General features: G+C 57.1%; 1 protein-coding gene across 3 annotated transcripts in view; it reads left to right on the top strand.

Annotated features, from left to right (window-relative positions):
• The first annotated feature begins 1185 nt into the window (after positions 1 to 1185).
• The window catches only part of SLCO2B1 (solute carrier organic anion transporter family member 2B1), a 29191-nt gene continuing 12964 nt past the window's right edge, over positions 1186 to 17412 (top strand). For 2 of the 3 annotated variants that reach the window (XM_074530110.1, XM_074530098.1), the window contains exons 1-7: positions 1186 to 1334; positions 7916 to 7993; positions 11759 to 11896; positions 11986 to 12148; positions 13527 to 13754; positions 14766 to 14864; positions 15226 to 15356. In XM_074530110.1, coding sequence (XP_074386211.1) covers positions 7925 to 7993; positions 11759 to 11896; positions 11986 to 12148; positions 13527 to 13754; positions 14766 to 14864; positions 15226 to 15356 — 828 coding nt within the window. In that variant the 5' untranslated portion in view covers positions 1186 to 1334; positions 7916 to 7924. Of the gene's footprint in view, positions 1335 to 7712; positions 7994 to 11758; positions 11897 to 11985; positions 12149 to 13526; positions 13755 to 14765; positions 14865 to 15225; positions 15357 to 17412 lie in introns of those variants that run through there. The other variant, XM_074530101.1, reaches the window with a different exon arrangement.

The raw sequence follows: 17412 nt of genomic DNA, 5'->3' as shown, positions 1-17412 counted from the left end.
TCTTTGGGGCGGCTGCCTCATGCTGCCCTGCACACTCTCCTCTTCCCCGGGTTACTGCCCCCTCCCAGCCCCATATCCCCCCATTCCGGGGTCCCGGGGGATGCTCTGTGCACAGGAAGGAGCTGTGCAGCGGTAAAACATTAATAATATTTGTTTCCCTCTGTGAATGCCTTCCTGCAGCCCTGCAGAGCCTCTGGGGCCGGTGAGGTTCCTTCCCTCTGCAGGGGCAGCCCAGCTCGGGGTCACTCGGGTGCTGTGGGACACGCTGGTGTGGCTGTGTCCTGCCCAGCCAAACCCTCCTGCGCTGCCAGAGCCAATAAAGGAGGTTTAATTACTGTGTAATGAGCTGGTGCACAGGAAGCAGATGATCTTCCCTAGGGAAACATCAGGTGCCTCTGCCCTGCATGTCCTGCGGGCTGTCCCATCCTCAGAGCCCAGGAAATGCCAGGAGGGAAAGGTCTGTGCCTTTCTCTGCCTCACCACCACCCTGAGAGGGGAAATGTCCCCCTCGGGGCTGGGATAGCCAGGAGCTGCTTGTGGCTGCAGCTTTATGGATTCCAAGCGGGAATTTGCCCCGGCAGAGCTCGCCTGTGTTTGTGCACCTGTCTGCCTGCAGAGCTGGGGGTGCTCACCTGGAGAGGAGAAGCTCCAGGGACACCTCAGAGCCCTGGCAGGGCATAAAGGGACTCTAGGAAACCTGGAGAGGGACTGGGGACAAAGCCTGGAGGGACAGGACACAGGGAATGGCTCCCACTGCCAGAGGGCAGGCAGGGATGGGGCTGCCTGTTTGCTCTCATCTGGAAAAGCCTCAGGGCTCGGAGCAAGAGAGTGCTGGGGAGACCTTGAAAATAAATAGTCCAGGGCTAGATAAACAAAGTTTCCCTTTCCCAAATACCAGGATTACACCACGGCTTCAAAATTTATAGAAAAAATACCCCGCCGATGAAGTAAATTGAGAAAATCAAAGCAAGGAAAGTGCCCTGGAGGAACGGGATCCTTGCAGGGAGGGGAGAGGGGACTGGAGCTGGAGGGAAAGCCGAGCCCAGTTGGGACTGGGGCTGAGCACGCAGCTGGCAAAGCCCTGGCTCAGCAAACCGCACACTCTGGCACCCTGGGACTGCAGGAAAACACAGGAATACATGAAACCCTATGGAACGGGATTGCAAAATTGGGATTTGCTCCGCCGCTAAAAGTGCGCGCGTAGGAAGAAGCCCCACCTCCGCAGAGCCATGCCCACCCCCGGGCGGGCAGGAGCAGCCCGAATGGCCCCGGCGGCGGCGGCAGAGGGACAGCCCGGCTGCCGGCGGTGAGCGAGCATCGGGAGAGCCCCGCGGGTGAGTGTGCAGGGCTGCCCGCCGGGGCACGATGGCTGCGCTGCCGCCGGGCTCTGCCAAGGGGAGCTCTGTGCTCCGGCAGGGCTCTGCTGGGCTGGGAGCAGCTTCAGGGGCGCAAAGAGGAGTGCCGCCGTGCCTGCTCCGCGCCAGCCTCTGCACGTGTGCTCTGTCGCTCCCTCTCTGCTTGTGCTTGTTTATCTGAGGGTCTTTTCTTTTCCCACTTATTTCTCGCGCTGCAGGGAATTTTCCCATTTTCCCGCTGCTGCCCCGCTGGCTTTCTCCCGTTGATTCACTTCTCCTACAAAAGCACTGCCTGTTTGCAGCCGGGATCTTGGGAAGGGGCCAGGCAGCGTGGATCTGACCCGTGCCCGGCTGGCACAGGGAACCTGGCCGAGCCAAGCCTCTCCAGCAGGGAGGAGCGCTGGTCCTGCAGCCCCAGAGTCATGGGAGGCTCTGGGCTCAGTGCTGAGCTGCTCCCACCGAACTTTCCCCGGCTGCAGGGCGCTGGGAGCAGCAGGAGGTTGTGTTCCTGCTGGCTCCTGCAAACGGGGGGCTGCCGTGTCCCCTCAAGCCTTTGGGACGGGCACATCCCCCGGGAGCCAGCCCTGGGAACAGCCTGTCCTCCCCGGAGCACGGATTTCAGGGTTGGGCTGGGGCTGGCCGCACCTGCTGCTCCGTCAGGTGTCCCTGCTGGGCATGGGGACAAGGGCTGGGTGGGCTCTGTCCCCTCCTGTGTGGGGGCTGCTGCTCTGATCCCACCCCTGGAGATGGGCACCCAAGGGCAAGGATACCCCTGTGTCAGGAGGGGATGCACTGCCTGTCCCAAAAACACTGGCTGCTCCTGGATCCCTGGCGGTGCTCCAGGCCAGGTTGGACTGGGTTGGGAGCAGCTTGGGACAGTGGGACAGAGCCCCGGTTCCTCCGCGGTTCCTGGCTCCCAGTGTGCTCCCAGCCCTGGTTCCTCCGCGGTTCCTGGCTCCCAGTGTGCTCCCAGCCCCGGTTCCTCCGCGGTTCCTGGCTCCCAGTGTGCTCCCAGTGCTTCCCTAGGGATGCTGCTCTGCCCCGTGCCCTGCCCTGGACCTGCCACATGCGCCCTGGCTGGAGTAGGTTAAATATTGGGTGTCTTAAGCCATGGTGTGGCTTTGTAGGATGGCCTGGGAGCTCTATTTCCCCCCTCAGCACCTGCCATTGGCACGGCAGGCTTTGGAAAGGTGTTTTTCCAGGGAAGTGCAGGCAGTGTGGGAGGCAGAGCAGACGGCAAGGGGAATTCCTGCCTTGAGACACGATTGGGACACCACAAGGCTCTGAGGCGCCATCCAGGGAAAACCGAGAGCGAGCGCAGGGCTGGAGAAACCCCGGGACACGATCACGCCCAGGGATGCAGGAAAGGGCTTGTTGCTGTCAGGCAGCCCGGCTGGGGCCAGCTGTGCCTCCAGCTGCACGTCTGGGCACCTCAGGAAGATAATTCCATTTGCACTGGACTTTCTTGGTCCCTCCAAGTGTACAGATGACAGTGCAATCCACCAATGTTAAATAATGGGAGAAGGACACTGGGTAGTTCCCCTTGCTGCCCACAATACCAGCGTTTCCTCCTTTTCCTGTGCCAGCTCCAGCCCCCACCAGCTGCTCCGGGCTGGGGCTTCACTCCAGCACTTGCTCCTTGTCCATCAGCACCCAGAAATGTCACCAGGTCTGTCCCCCCCACAGTGTTTTCTCTGCTGTTCACAGCCAGCTCCTCTCTTGCTGGCTAAGGAATTTTCTCACTTCTCCTAAGCTTTGCTCAGTTCCCTTTCCTGGCAGCAGCATTTCCCTGCTCCTCCATCCATCCATCCATCCATCCATCCATCCATCCATCCATCCATCCATCATCCATCATCCATCCATCTATCATCCATCCATCCCTCCCTGTTGCTTGCAGGTGGCCAGCATCATTCCCAGCTCCTGGTGAAGCAAGTTTTACTGGCCACCTCCAAAATTTGGGGATGCTCTGGTTGGTAACCCCTGGGTTAGTGTAGAGGGGGTAAAGAGCTGCCCTGGAATGTCCCTTGGAAATAAATGTTCAGGATTGGGGTGCAGCTGCTCCTCATGGAATACTCAGTGTGAGGAGCAGATCTGTGGTCCTGGGCAGACCATGAGTGCAGATGGAGGAGCTGGACTTGTTGGGATTTCTTTTGTCAGAAGTTACAGATAATAAATAGCAAACAAGCTCTGGTTTGCTCCAGGAGGTCTCAGCTCCAGGGAGCTGCTGGGGTTTCCACTCAGGATGTGTGTTCGAGGCACGGGGCCATTGCAGGGGCTCTTGCTCCTTGTTTTGCAACAGCTTCCCCTTCAAAAAGCTCATTTTTCTCACCGGAGGTGTCTGTGTCCCTGGAGCCACTCTGGCTCTGCCCGTTTCCTCCAGCTGTTCCTTACGCTGCAAACTCTCACAGCTTTCAGAGGAACTCAGCAGAAAATCTGTGTTTTTCTCAGTTTTCACTCCTGTCCGAGCAGCAGTGAAGTACAGAGGGGAAAAAACATCAGGAAGGTATTTATGGAGTATGAAAGCCCAAACGGGGGAAGCTGTGGTTTGGGATCTCTTCCCTTCAGGCTTCTCTTGGCAGGTGTTTGTCCACAGAGCCAAGCACTGCCTGCAGCCTGTGGAAAGGCAGATTCCTGCTGGAATTGGGCTCCTCATCCTGCCTTCAGCACTTTGACTCCCACCCAGGGCCGGAGCTGCTCGAGGCAGGAAGGGTTTGCCTGCCAGGCACAGAGGAGGTGCTAAGATAGAAAGTGGGCACAGGACAAGGCTTCCCTGCCGCACAGCCACATCTGTCCCTCCCAGGCCAGGGGGTGTATTCAGCACCTGCCTCCATCCAGAACACAGGGGTGACTTCTGTGCTCAAAATTCTGCATGGAACCGTGGAGGGGAGGAGCAAAATGGGCAAAACTGGGAAGTCCCGGTGTGGCAGACCCCCCAAAGCCTGGAGCCCCACAGGAAGGCGGGAGGAACGGGGCAGGAGCAGTTTAACAGTGCTGCTGGTCACCCCGCAGGAGCCCCCTCAGCCTGGGTGCCAGGGAGCGGCAGGCAGCTCTGGGAGGCCTCAGCACACAGCACACGCCTGGGGAGCAGGGCTCCATCATCCCCAGGCACAGGGGTACCAGGGCAGGGCTGAGCCCCTCCCTCACTGCTGTGCTTGCACGTCATATGTTCCAACACCAGCTTTCCTTGCGCCTCTAATTTTTAACCTCCAGCAATGCTTTCCTATTCTAATTTCTTGTAAGGTTTCTGTCATCTGTGGCCCGTTTCTCATTACACAGAGTCACTGAGCTGGGCCCATCTCATTTCTTTTTGCCACATGGTGAAAGGCAGGAGCAGCTCTCGGGCGCATCCCTGCATCCCTTTTTGTTCCCTGTCTTTTTCCATGCTGTGTGTCCACTGTTTTTCCCTTCTGTTGTGTTATAAAGCATCTCTGCACCCACATTTTCCAAGCCAGCTTCCCCTTCAGCCCAGGCACATAAATACACAAATTACCCCCCTCATAAATACACACCCTGACACCCTTCCAGCCTCCAGAGGCAGAATTGTTCAGCAGAAGGAAGACAGATTCTGGAATATTTGCTGGTATTTCCAGTGCCCTGCTGGGGTTTAATTTGCTGTGTTACATTGGCTGTTATTTACTCACGCTCTGCTGAGCCCAGCGTGTGCCTCTCCTTGCTCAGCCCAGGGGAGCAGCTGCTGATGAAGGCTTTGGGAGGAGAAATGGCCTGGGGAATGGGACAGGGTGCTGAGCACCCAGCCCAGACCCTGCTGCAGCTCCCTGAGGGGTTTGGGGCGTTTCTGCTGCCCTGGTGTCAAAGCAGAGGCAGCCTGGGGACAAGTGGAGCATCTTAATCAGTGCTGCAAGTGCTTTGGGAGATTGTGTCAGATATAGGCAGTGACAGGACAGGGAAAGCTTCCCACTGCCAGAGGGCAGGATGAGATGGGATTTGGGAAGGGAATTCCTCCCTGTGGCTGCCCTGGATCCCTGGCAGTGTCCCAGGCCAGGCTGGACAGGGCTGGGAGCAGCTGGGACAGTGAAGGTGTCCCTGCCATGGCAGGGGTGGCACTGGGTGAGTTTTAAGGTCCCTCCCAAGCCAAGGGATCCTTCCCTGCACAGATGGGGGTAATTCCCAGCCTGCAGCTCCCTGCAGTCACTGTCCCCAGCAGGGAGGGGGTGCCGGGCAGGCGAGGCTGGCATTCCTGGCAGGATTTTAGTGGCATCACTTGGTGTGAGGCTGAGCTCAGATCCCTGGGATTGCCATGCCAGGCCTTTCTGAGGGATGCACTGACCCAGGACAGAAGTGGGAAGAAAACTGGGCTTTGAGGACAAACCCTGCACCTGTAGCTGAAGGAATAACAGCAGCTGATGGATCTGCAACACTCTGAACAGCCTTCCTTCCTTCCTTCCTTCCTTCCTTCCTTCCTTCCTTCCTTCCTTCCTTCCTTCCTTCCTTCCTTCCTTCCTTCCTTCCTTCCTTCCTTCCTTCCTTCCTTCCTTCCTTCCTTCCTTCCTTCCTTTCCTTTCCTTTCCTTTCCTTTCCTTTCCTTTCCTTTCCTTTCCTTTCCTTTCCTTTCCTTTCCTTTCCTTTCCTTTCCTTTCCTTTCCTTTCCTTTCCTTTCCTTTCCTTTCCTTTCCTTTCCTTTCCTTTCCTTTCCTTTCCTTTCCTTTCCTTTCCTTCCTTTCCTTCCTTTCCTTCCTTCCTTCCTTTCCTTCCTTTCCTTTCCTTCCTTTCCTTCCTTTCCTTCCTTTCCTTCTTTTTTTATTTGAATCAGTTAGGCCTTATCTCCCTCTTTATTTGATGTCCTCTCAGCAGGATCAAAGTACTTTTCTGTTTGGTTTCCTTCCTAAGGGAGAGGAGCTGGGTGGGATCTGAGGGCAGGGGTTTGTGCTCAGTCTGATCTGCTGGCAAACCCTGGTGTTTGAGGTCTCTGCTGAGCACTGCCCGGGGTCAGCCGCCCTCCCTCCTTCCTCCACACATGTAAAGGAGAGCTGGAAAGGATGACAGAGTGCATTCTGGATTTGTGGTTTGCAGGTCTAATGAGGGACAAAGGCATTAGAGGACATGGAGCCTGCCTCCAGCGTTCCCATCCCTGGAAATCCCGGCTCCTTTGGGTTCCTGCCTTTGCTGTTCCACCCTTTTCCTGCCCCCTGAGCACCCCAGGGGCAGCAGCAGCAGCAGCAAGCCCGGGGCTGTCAATAATTGATCAGGGCTGGAGCCAGGCAGGTGCCTCTGCCCCAGCGCTGCTGAGCCAGACCTCCAGGGGCCCGGCAGTTTTTCCTGCCTGCTTCCATCGAGGCTCAAACCCGCTGTATTGATCCCAGGCTGGATTTGTTACAGCAGTCTCTCTCAGCACGGGCCGAGGGCAGCAATCGCGTTCTGCAGAGGCTGTTGGGGCACTCAGAACTCGTGCAGGTCCCCTCTGGAATTCACCTCTCAGGGTTTGTGAACGCCACAGCACGGGCAGACTCCTCCTGCGAGAAGTTACATCAAGCCCTGCATTTTGTTAATTAGTTTGAGGCTGCGGGTCCCCGCTCCTTTGCCTCTCATCACGGGGGAAATAGAATTACACACAACAATAATGGGAAGCCTTTCACCCCATTTGCTGCCGAGATGAAAACATCTATTAGAATGTGCTGAACAACAAGTTAAAGCCTAATGGCTCTAGCGTGCCTGGGAACAATGCATCTTCCTGAGCAGGAAGCCTGGCCGCTGAAACCCAACAAAGCCATCGCGGGTCCCTGGGGAGGAGGCAAGCAGACCTGCGGGCAGGAGGGGCCGCTGGCTCCCCGCGGGCTGGAATTCCACTGCATGGTCGCGTTTAGGTGATGGCTGAGGGTCCAGAAGCGAGCCTGGAGGGGCAGTTCCAGGGGAGATGCGGGAACGCCGCGGTGGCAATGGGATGCGCAGGGATGCAGGGCTTTAATCCAGCAGTGCCCAGCACAGGGAGGGATGGGAAGGGCTTGCTGAGCAAGGAGCTGCTGCCCCCGAGCCTGGACAGATCCCTGCAGAGCGATGCAGAGTGCTGGGCAGGGCAGGGCCAGGACTTTGCATCCCCTAGAACTTCTGGGGTTCTGCAGCCCCAGAGATCCCTCTGGAAAGCCATTTGTGCAGCCCGTGGGATCCCTCTGGAAAGCCATTTGTGCAGCCCACTGCTCCCCTTCGATTCGCACTTCTCCAGGCAGCTGAGGAGCCTCTGGATGGCAGCACAGCCATCAGCTTTGCCAGCTGCCCTGGCAGAGTTTGCTGCTGGCAGCGGCTGAGGGTGCCCCATCACCCGGGCCATTGATAAGGAGTCACACCGGCCCCAGAAGTGTTGCATAATGTTGTCCTTGGCCCTGCTGAGCAGCGTTTCACCTCGCAGCCTCTGGGGTTCCACATTTTGCAGGCTGCCTTGTCGCTGTGCAGAATCCAAGTGCCCCGAGCAAAGGGAAGGCAGGAACAATCGGTGCCTGCCGGGGAGACCCGTGTGCCCGCTGCGGGGGTGTTTGGCAGGGCTTTGCTGGGCAGGGGGGAGCTGAGGCCCAGCCAGGAGCATTGTGCTGATGATTTATCCCTGACAGGCTGACGGCATGACGGGGAGCAGCCAGCCCGACGTGGCCCGCAGCAGGCTCTGCAGGAGCCCCTTTCTCAGCATCAAGGTAAACACCCCCTGCCTCCCCAGCACCCCTCGGCTCCCCGGGCTGGGAAACAGCAGCTCAGCCCCCTGCAGAGGGCACTGGGAGGATTTATGGGCACCAGGTGTGCTTGGGAAATGCCCCCTGGGTTTGCCAGGGCACAGGTGCCTTTGGTGTGGAGGTGTTTCCATTCCAGAGCCAGTGGGGCTGTGATGTTTCAGTGCAGGTTTATTAACTCCCTGCTCCTCCAGAGAATCACACGATGATGGGATGGGATGGGATGGGATGGGATGGGATGGGATGGGATGGGATGGGATGGGATGGGATGGGATGGGATGGGATGGGATGGGATGGGATGGGATGGGATGGGATGTGTTGGAGGGACCTTAAAGCCCATCCAGTGCCACCCCTGCCATGGCAGGGACACCTTCCACCATCCCAGGCTGCTCCAAGCCCTGTCCAACCTGGCCTTGGGCACTGCCAGGGGCAGCCACAGCTGCTCTGGGCACCTGTGCAGGGAACAATTCCTGCCCAAGAGCCCATCTAGCCCTGGCTCTGTCAGTGGGAAGCCTTTCTTCTAAGTCCTGGGTCCTCCTAGATTCAGTGCAAGCCCAGGCCCACCATGTGAGGGTTTGAGGAGCTCTGCAGAACCACAGCCTGCACCTGGAATGGTTCCCTGTGTCTTGAAACATCTGCTTGGTTCCCTTCTGGCTCGGTAATTCCCTGTTACCAGTAGTGGCAGCCCTATCACAGTGCATCACAACATTCAGGGCAGTTGGGAGCCAATTACCTGGCTCATTAGGGACTCTCACCAGGCCAGAGTGCACAACATGACAGTTGGACTCAAAGGCTCAAGACTTCTCTGTCCCTTTTGTGGGCAAGATTTGGGGTTTTGAGGGTTTTTCTAGAAATGCTGGTGCATTTCCTCACCCTCCTTCTGTGGCAGGAGCAAAGTGAGTCACTGAGGCAGAGCCTGCACAGAGGCTGGAGACAGAGCATGGCCTGAGGCTCCTCCCCAGTCCTCTTTCAGCCCATTCAGCTGCTTTTTATCTGCTGGGCTTTCCTTGGTTCTTCTTTACTCCCCAGCAAGGTTATCTCTAGAAGTATGGCCCTGCTGATTCTTCCATGAGAAGATATTTTTAAGGGTTCAAAGACTGAACCATTGAGGAGCAAAGCCAGGAGAATCAAGCTGTATTTTGCTGTATCTGTGAAGGTAGATCCCAAAATCCCAGACTGGTTTGGGTTGGGGGACCTTACAGACCCTCCTGTTGCAAGCCCTGCCACGGGCAGATGTGGAGGAAGCTCTTGTCACCAAGAGCACAATTGTCCTCAGCACAGGATGTTTTCCCCTTTTCTCCTGGGCTTATTTTTCAAGAAGTCAGGCCACCCTGTCCGGTTTCTAAATGACTTCCTCAGAGAACAAAACTTGCAGCCCAGGGTTTGAATGGCTCTTGCAGAGCCACAGAACCGTTGCACAATGTGGTTGGATGTGTTTGAAGTGGCCGGAGGACCAAAAATCACAGCACTGCAGTTTTTATGGGTATTTATATCTCCAGAGAGCGTGTCACAAAAACCATGACCACATGTCCAAATGCAGCTGGGGGACATAACCAAAACCTGCCCTGCTTGGCTTCAAGGAGCACTGTGATTTAGATGGGATATTGGGAAGGAGTTGTTCCCTGGGAGGGTGGGCAGGCCCCTGGATGCCTGGCAGTGCCCAGCACCAGGCTGGATGGGACTGGCACAGTGGGAGCTGTCCCTGCCATGGCAGGGGTGGCACTGGATGGGATTTAAGCCCCCTCCCAGCCACAGGCCCATCCAAACTGGTTCCAGCTGTTTCCTCCCAGAGCCATTTGCCATGAGCTCAGCCCAGTGTGCCTGTGCCACGTGCTGAGGCACAAACCCTCTCTGGAAAGAGCCCCAGAATGTCCCAGGCACGAGGAGGGAGCGTGGTGGGATGTGCTGCTGTCAGCTGGGAGCCCTCAGGGCAGAGTTTGCTGCCAAGCTGCTCCATCCACCCTGCAAACACAGGCAGTCCTTGGAAAAGGGCGTTTTCCACACCACCAGGAGAGGAACTCCTGGTGTTTCATTCCCAGCCCTGTGATTTGCTGGCTGCCTAGGATGGAGAGTGTTTCTCTGTTCCCTTGCACATGTGGGTGGGAGCAGCAGTGGTTTGGGTTCTCTGAGCTGTTTAATTCCATGGATTGAGGGAAGGCTCTACAAGCACAGCTCAGCCCTGGGGCTGCTCCTGGTGTCCATGGTGTGTCCTGCTGCTGGGGAAAAGGCCTTGGGAAAAGCCTGGTGTCTGCCAGTCCAGGTCACCTGCTGGGCACCACATCAGTCCCACCAGTCCAGCGGATCCAAAGGCCAAGCAAAGGCTGCTCTTTCTTTTCCTGCCAAAAAATGGATGCCTGAGAGCAAAGAGCCCCTGGAGGCAAGACTGGGGTCCTTGTCCAAGCCACTGCAGGGCCATCTCTCCTGACATACCAGATTGCCAATGCACTTTGAGCTGCAGAGGATGCAGGGCAGCGCAGGGCAGCTCTGTAAAGCCCTGCAGTTCCAGGATCTGGATGCTCAGGGGGATGCTGTGGATGCCTGCAATGAGCAGCTCTGGTTCCAGCCTTTCCCTCTGAGCTGATGTGCTCAGGAAGCAGAGCCTGGACACGGGCAGTGACTGGGAGGAACGCAGGAGTTCAGCAAAGCTGACTGGGGACGCTTTCCTTTGGCTGGGTGACACTTGCCCTGCCCAGACACGTTGCAGCCCTCAGTGGTGACATGAGCCTGGAAGGGGGGGTCCTGGATGCTGTCCTGGTGTGCAGTGACCTCAGCCCAGCCCTGCCATTCCCAGGGGTTTGACCTTCCCCCTCTCTGTGCTGGGGCTGCTGCCTTGGCTGTCAGAGCAGCCCACTATGGCAGTGACCTCATTGAGGCCTGGATCAGAACGAGATGCAGCAGAAATCCAGAAATCCAGGCCAGGCTCAGCAGTTTCTCCATGGTGGGAGCTGCTGCGAAACACACGGAGCAGGAGCAATGCCCCAAGGGTTTGGGCACCAGCCCAGGCTGGGGGCAGCAGCTCTGGAAGGAGCCAGGGCATCCAGCCTGTCCCACAGGGAGATGGGTGGGCTGTGTCCTGAGGGTGTGTGGCTGTTTGGGCTGGATATCTGAGCCCCTTCGGGGGCTGGAGGGGTGTCTGGCAGAGCCACAAGGCACCAGGAGGGAGGTGGCTTCAGTCTGGAAGTGGAATAGAGCCATCACATTTTCCAAAGGAGATGTGTTTTACATCTAGGGCTTTGTGAGAGGGAAAGGAAAGCAGCCTGAATTCTTGTCCCTGAGCTGCTGACTTTCTCCATGAGTTGTTTGCTGGTGTGTTTGGCAGGGCTCGTTCCTGTCCCAGAAGAGCTGCCAGCACTGGGATGGCTGTCTGCCCCTGGGTGTTGTGCAACCTCCCTTCTGCTGCTGCATCCGAGGGACAGGGCCAACACAAACAGGGATCATCCCAGCTGAAGCCTTGTGTTTGTCCAAAACCACTTCTAGGCTAAGAAATTACAGCCTCCTCGCAGATACTGACCCTGCTGTGACCTTTGGCAGGGGTCAATTCCGTGGTTCTGGCCTGATCTCAGGAGATTTCACTGCTGGCAGAGCAGGGGTGATATTTCCAGGGCTTGTGGTCAGAGGTTTAGGTTGGATGATGGTGCCTTTCTGGGGGGGAAGCAGTTGGTTGGGCTGCAGCTCTGGGTGACCCTGCAGCTCTGGGTGACCCTGCTGGGGGTTCCATCTCTGTGTTGGCAGTTCTTTGTGTTCTGCCATGGGCTGCTGCAGCTCTCCCAGCTCCTGGTCTCAGGCTACCTGAAGAGCTCCATCTCCACCATCGAGCGCCGCTACGGCCTCTCCAGCCAGACCTCGGGGCTGCTGGCCTCCTTCAACGAGGTGAGCGTGTCCCCAGCCGTGTCCCCGTGCCCCTGGGCGCTGTCCCCGTGCTGCCCTGCCCGGGACACAGTGCCACTCTGTCCCTGCAGGTTGGGAACACGCTGCTGATCGTCTTTGTCAGCTACCTGGGCAGCCGCGTGCACCGGCCGCGCCTCATCGGCTGCGGGGCCCTGCTGGTGTCCCTGGCCGGCTTCCTCATGGCCCTGCCACACTTCCTCACCGGGCCCTACGAGTACGACCGCTCCGTGGCCAGTGAGTGCTCAGCAACCTGCCCTGGGCCCTGGGACAGCAGGAGCAAATAGCAGAATGACAGGATGGTTCGTGTGGAAAACACCATAAAGATCATCTCGTTCCATCCCTGCCATGGCAGAGACACCTTCCACCAGACCAGGCATCCAGGGGCAGCCACGGCTTCCCTGGCAGCCACCCTCACAGGGAGCAATTCCTTCCCAACATCCCACCTATGCCTGCCCCCTGGCACTGGGAGCTGTTGTGAAATGCCCTTCCCTCCAGGCACGGGGAGCTCCAAGCTGTTGGCTTGTCCTCAGGAAATTTTATTTTTCTGAGAATGAAATCATCTCAGCCCTGAGAGGCAACAGCTACTGGTGGAAAGCAGAGCCAGGGGGATGTGGGAACCATGGGAAAGGGCAGGAAAACAATCAAAATGCAGGCTGTGCCTCTGATCCCCCTTGTTTGCTGCACACCCAGCCTCACCTGCCTTCCCTGGTCTAGCTGGTCTGTCCTTGAGGTTTTAGACCCCACAGGAATATCAGCCTCCCTTGAGAAAAGGTTTAAATCACTCATGGAGGGAACAGGACAGGGTGGGGTTGGGATTTTCTCCCTAAGGAAAATGAAGGGATGGGAACAGAAAGAAAGGAGAAAACAAGTAACTTGCTACCTCCCCAGTCCCTGCCATGAAGCTCCAGCAAACCTTCTAGAAGCCTCCACTAAACATGTTTGGCTCACCAGAGGGAGAGCAGCTGGTTCAGGCAACTGCAGAGACCAAAGGAAGGCTGAATAGGTGAACCATTGCTGGCTGCAAGCAGGGGCCAGCTGCAACCCCAGCTTGGAAACACTGAGTTGGTGTTTCAGCAGTGCTGCTGCAGGTGGGCCCGTGTCCAAGTACTTGGAATTCCACAGGATCTGGGGCATAACCATGGAAATCCTGCTGTCAGCACCAGCACCCCCTTGCCTGGGGTTCTGAGGAAGATGAGGCTGCTGGAATCAGCCCTTTCCTCTTCTGAGGAAAATGAGCTCTCATTTCCTGGGTAGCTGCTCACAAAATCTGCAGGTTTGCTCAGGTACCTGTATTGGGCGGTCTGTCAAAGGTCCTGGAGTGACCTTTGATGGAGGAAAAGCCTTGAAGGCTTTCCTGGCTCATGATCCTGTCTCTGTAAACACCAGTGCAGCGATCTTTGCACTTCTTTGTGTTTTCTTTCACCTGCCATCTAAGATCAGGATAAGGATAAGACAAGGACTGAGATAAGGACGTGGAGTTGCTGGAGCAGATCCAGAGCTGGGGGTGTTCTCCTGGAGAAGGCTGCAGGGAGAGCTCAGAGCCTTCCAGCGCCTAAATGAAGAATCCTTCCTGCAGACCCAGCTCCTCAGGGCTGTCCCCTTGTCACCCCAGGCACCTTCAGCAACACCACGGACCTGTGCCAGCCCGGGGCCCCAGGCGCTGGGGCCAACCTGAGCGATGCCAGCTGCCCTCCCCACGGCTCCAGGGAGAACCACGAGGTGCTGCTGGTGATGTTCGTGGCCCAGGCCCTGCTGGGCATCGGCGGCGTGCCCATCCAGCCCTTCGGCATCTCCTACATCGACGACTTCGCCAGCCACAGGAACTCCCCCCTCTACCTGGGTGAGGCTGTTCCGGGCATTAATGAGAGCAGGGTTCATTACTTCATTACAGGGTTCAAGAGCCCTTCTGCTCTGCCCACGGCCAGGAAGGATTCTGCAGAAAGGGTTTATGTGCTTCAGGCTTGGGCAGGCAGCAGGGGAGCTGGGAAACACCATTTGGGGCAGAAGCTGGGGGTTTGGCCTGAGGATGGCAAAAACTCCATATCCTCCTCCAAAGAGGCTTCAGGAAGGACCAGAGGGACAGCCTGATCTCTGTGTTCACAAGTGGCAGCTGTGGGTTTAAGGGGCAGCAGTGGGCACCCTGTTTAGCTGTCAGCAAAGCCAAAAAAACCAAACCAAACCAAACAAACCAAAGAAAGCAGTATTAACCACCTGGGAGAGGGAAGGGTACCCTTCAGCAGAGGGGCTGCTGGAGAACAGCTTGGGCACAGGCCCACAGGGGTGTCCCAGGGTGCTGGGATGGACAAGGTGGTCCTTGCAGCTCCTTCCAGTTTTCCCAGCTGTTACCTGTCACAGCCTTGAACTGAATGGAGCAGCAAAGGTAGATCAAAAGCAGGTCATTACTGTTGAAAAAAGGAAGCACAGCGTCAAGTTTTGTTCTGGTAGATAGATGATCCAAACCTCTCACATGTAAGGTAGGAGTTGAATCTTACATGTGTGGATTTCTTTTATCAGCAATTCACAGAGAAGAGTTCACTGATAACTTTTATCTCCTTCCCCTTGTAAAAGTTGGTGTTCCCTGGATTACTGATGCCAAGGGGCACCTCCTGTTCCGGGGAGTACTGCAGGCCTTCTAGGAGGCTGAGTGTCAGGAGAGGTCTGAGCCAAAGGGAATTCCACGTGGGAAAGGAAGGTGGGGAGCATGGGGCTGTTGCTCCTGGAGATGGGAAAGCTGCCAGGGCAATGGGCTGTGCTGGAGGCAGGTGCAGCAGAGCCCGGTCCCAGCCTGAGGCTCCTGTGTCCCCCAGGCCCCTTGCCCCGGCTGAGCCCTCCCTGCTCTCGTGTCCCGCAGGAATCCTGTTCTCCCTGACCGTCGTGGGGCCGGGGGTGGCCTTCATGCTGGGCTCTGCCATGCTCAGGTTCTACGTGGACATCGACAAAGTCACCTCAGGTGGGGCACCACAGCTTTGGGAGAAGAGGGGATTCCAGCCCCCTGGGGGTTCTCTGTTCTGTCCCTGCCAGTGGGGCAGAGTGGGCATCCAGCACATCCCTGTGCCTGCTGTCTCCATCCAAAGGGGCTCTTTGGATGCCCTGGGGGCAGCAATGAAATGGGGCAGAGACCATGAAATGTGATTTAGTGGTGGGATGATGGGGACAAACACTGCCCAGGCCCCAGGACTGATGGTCCCAGGGCTGGGAGCCACCGCCTTGGGGCTGGTTGGTGCTGGGGGTGGCAGGGGCCAGCCTTTGGTGCACTGGGGTCCCTGCTTTGTGCCAGCACTGTCTGATGCCCCTCTCCTCTCCTCTTGCAGCTGAGGTGCAGCTCACCAACAAGGACCCGCGCTGGGTGGGGGCCTGGTGGCTCGGCTTCCTGGTGGCCGCCAGCCTGGTGGCCCTGTGTGCCCTGCCATACTTCTTCTTCCCACGGGAAATGCCTAAAGAGGTAGGAGAGGTTCTGCACACACACACACACCTCGGTGGGGCTGAAATGCCAGCCTCGGGAGCCAGAACCACTGAGAGTCCTGTGCCTTGGCCAGGGGAGGATGCAGTCCCAGACTCTCATGTTTAGCAGAGGTTTGCCAGGGGAGGAAAAGGGCACCAGCTTTGTCCATCCTGGCAGCTTTTGTCTGGGAGAAATCACTAATTTTGGAGGGGGAGTTCAAATTCCATCAGTGGGCTCCTGGCAGATGAGGACAGCTCTTCTCCAGCAGAGCTGGGGAGCAGGGCAGGGAGTGTCTGAGCAGTCCAGGGCTGCTCCCCAGGGGTGTCTGAGCAGTCCAGGGCTGCTCTCCAGGGGTGTCTGAGCAGTCCAGGGCTGCTCCCCAGGGCCTGACACAGCTCAGGAGCATCCCAAGCGTCCCGGCTGTGCGTGGCAGTGCCTCGGGAGCAGCAGAGCACAACGAGCTGTGCTGGCAGAGGAGCTGTTTCTGAGGGCTGGGATGTGGCTGGAGCTGCTGGGACACGCTCAGGAGGTGAAGCTGTGCTCCTCCGGGCCGTGCTGGAGGTGTGTCAGTGCCCTCCACGTGTGCTGCACCTCGAGACAGCGTCGAAACCTCCCTGTCTGAACAAGTCTGTGCAGAGCAATCCTTCATTTCTCCTGACACTGCCTGAGTCTCCACAGGAATCAGTGCAGACTGGGGCTTCCCTGACCTGTTCTGCCAGCTCAGCTTGGGGGGCAGTGATGCACTGCTGCTGACAGGAGCTGTGAGGTGATGGGGCAGTGATGTACTGCTGCTGCCTGATGTGAGCTGTGAGGTGATGGGGTGCCTGTGCATGGCAGGAGGGGGGTGACCCCAAATGCAGCGTGCCTGATTGCTCCTCCTGCACCCTGGGCTGCCCTCAAGCCTTGGGAAAGGCCTGGGCCAGCAGGCTCGGGGCTCATCTTAGGGAAAAGTTCTTCATTAGGGCTGATGGGAATATTAATTTCATAAACGCCTCTCGAGAGAAGCTAATGCACTTCCAGCTAACACAGCTGCACTTCCTGGCAAGTGCTGCACTCTGAGCAGCTTGGAAGGGTTTAAGGGGGAGCAGGCTATTGATTTTAAAAGGAGCAGAAAGATCTCACCCTGCTCTGCTGGCTGGGATCTGTAGGGAGCATCCCACATGGCTGAGCACCCACGTGTGCCTCTGCAGCATGTGAATTTCTTCAATTCTTGGATTTCCCCCATTTTTACATCTCCCTCAGAAAGTTCTTGGAATCTGCTGACAGCTAAAAATAATAGTAGGAAGATACAGCAAATAACCAAATTCTGCCCTCCTTGCAGAACAGGAGGCCCTGGGGCAGCCACGCCTGTCCCGTGGGGGTATCAGCACTAGCAAGGGGCCCTGCCTAAAAATGTTAAAATAAAAAGCCCTGCAGAAAGTTTGCCACGTGCTGTTCTGGGTAACACATGTGAGCTGCAGGAGCTCACACTCCAAGCTGTGCTGGAAATGGGTGTTTTCCTGTGTGTGTGTGCTGTCCTGCCCACAGCACATCCCTTCAGGCACAGCCTGGAAAAGCACAGCTCTCTGCAGGAGGAGCTCTGCAGCCCCAGCTGGGATCCCACTCGTGCCCACCCTCCCCAGTGGGCAGTGCAGCAAACCCTGGGTGTCACTGAGCCCTCTGTGCCTCTGGGGACTGAGCTGCCTCCTCCCGCCAGCCAAGACACATCGACATGTTTTATTCCACGCTGCAGCTTCACCTTTTCCTGATGAATTCTTCCTTTGAAGTCCCTGGAATGGCTGGTGTTAACATTAATGATAGTGTGGGACTGCTCTTTTGATCTTTTTCTCCTAAATTAGTCGCTCCAAACCCAGAACATTTTTATTTCTCTGCTTTGCTGCTTGCCAGTGGGTTTCTAGCACTGAAGTATCCTGAACAATCCTCTTGAGGGCTGACCATGGCAAAGCCATGAGGTTGTCATGATCTCAGGAAGGGGATGAGAGGACGGGGCTCTTATACTGGACAAACTGGTTTCAGTCAAGAGCAGCTTTTTCCCCAGTAATTCCAGTTTGATCCT

This window comes from Zonotrichia albicollis, chromosome 2 (assembly GCF_047830755.1).
Source record: "Zonotrichia albicollis isolate bZonAlb1 chromosome 2, bZonAlb1.hap1, whole genome shotgun sequence".
NCBI classification, from domain to species: domain Eukaryota; kingdom Metazoa; phylum Chordata; class Aves; order Passeriformes; family Passerellidae; genus Zonotrichia; species Zonotrichia albicollis.
The sequence above is the reverse complement of the archived record's forward strand: the minus strand, read 5'-3'. Positions and strand labels throughout refer to the sequence as shown.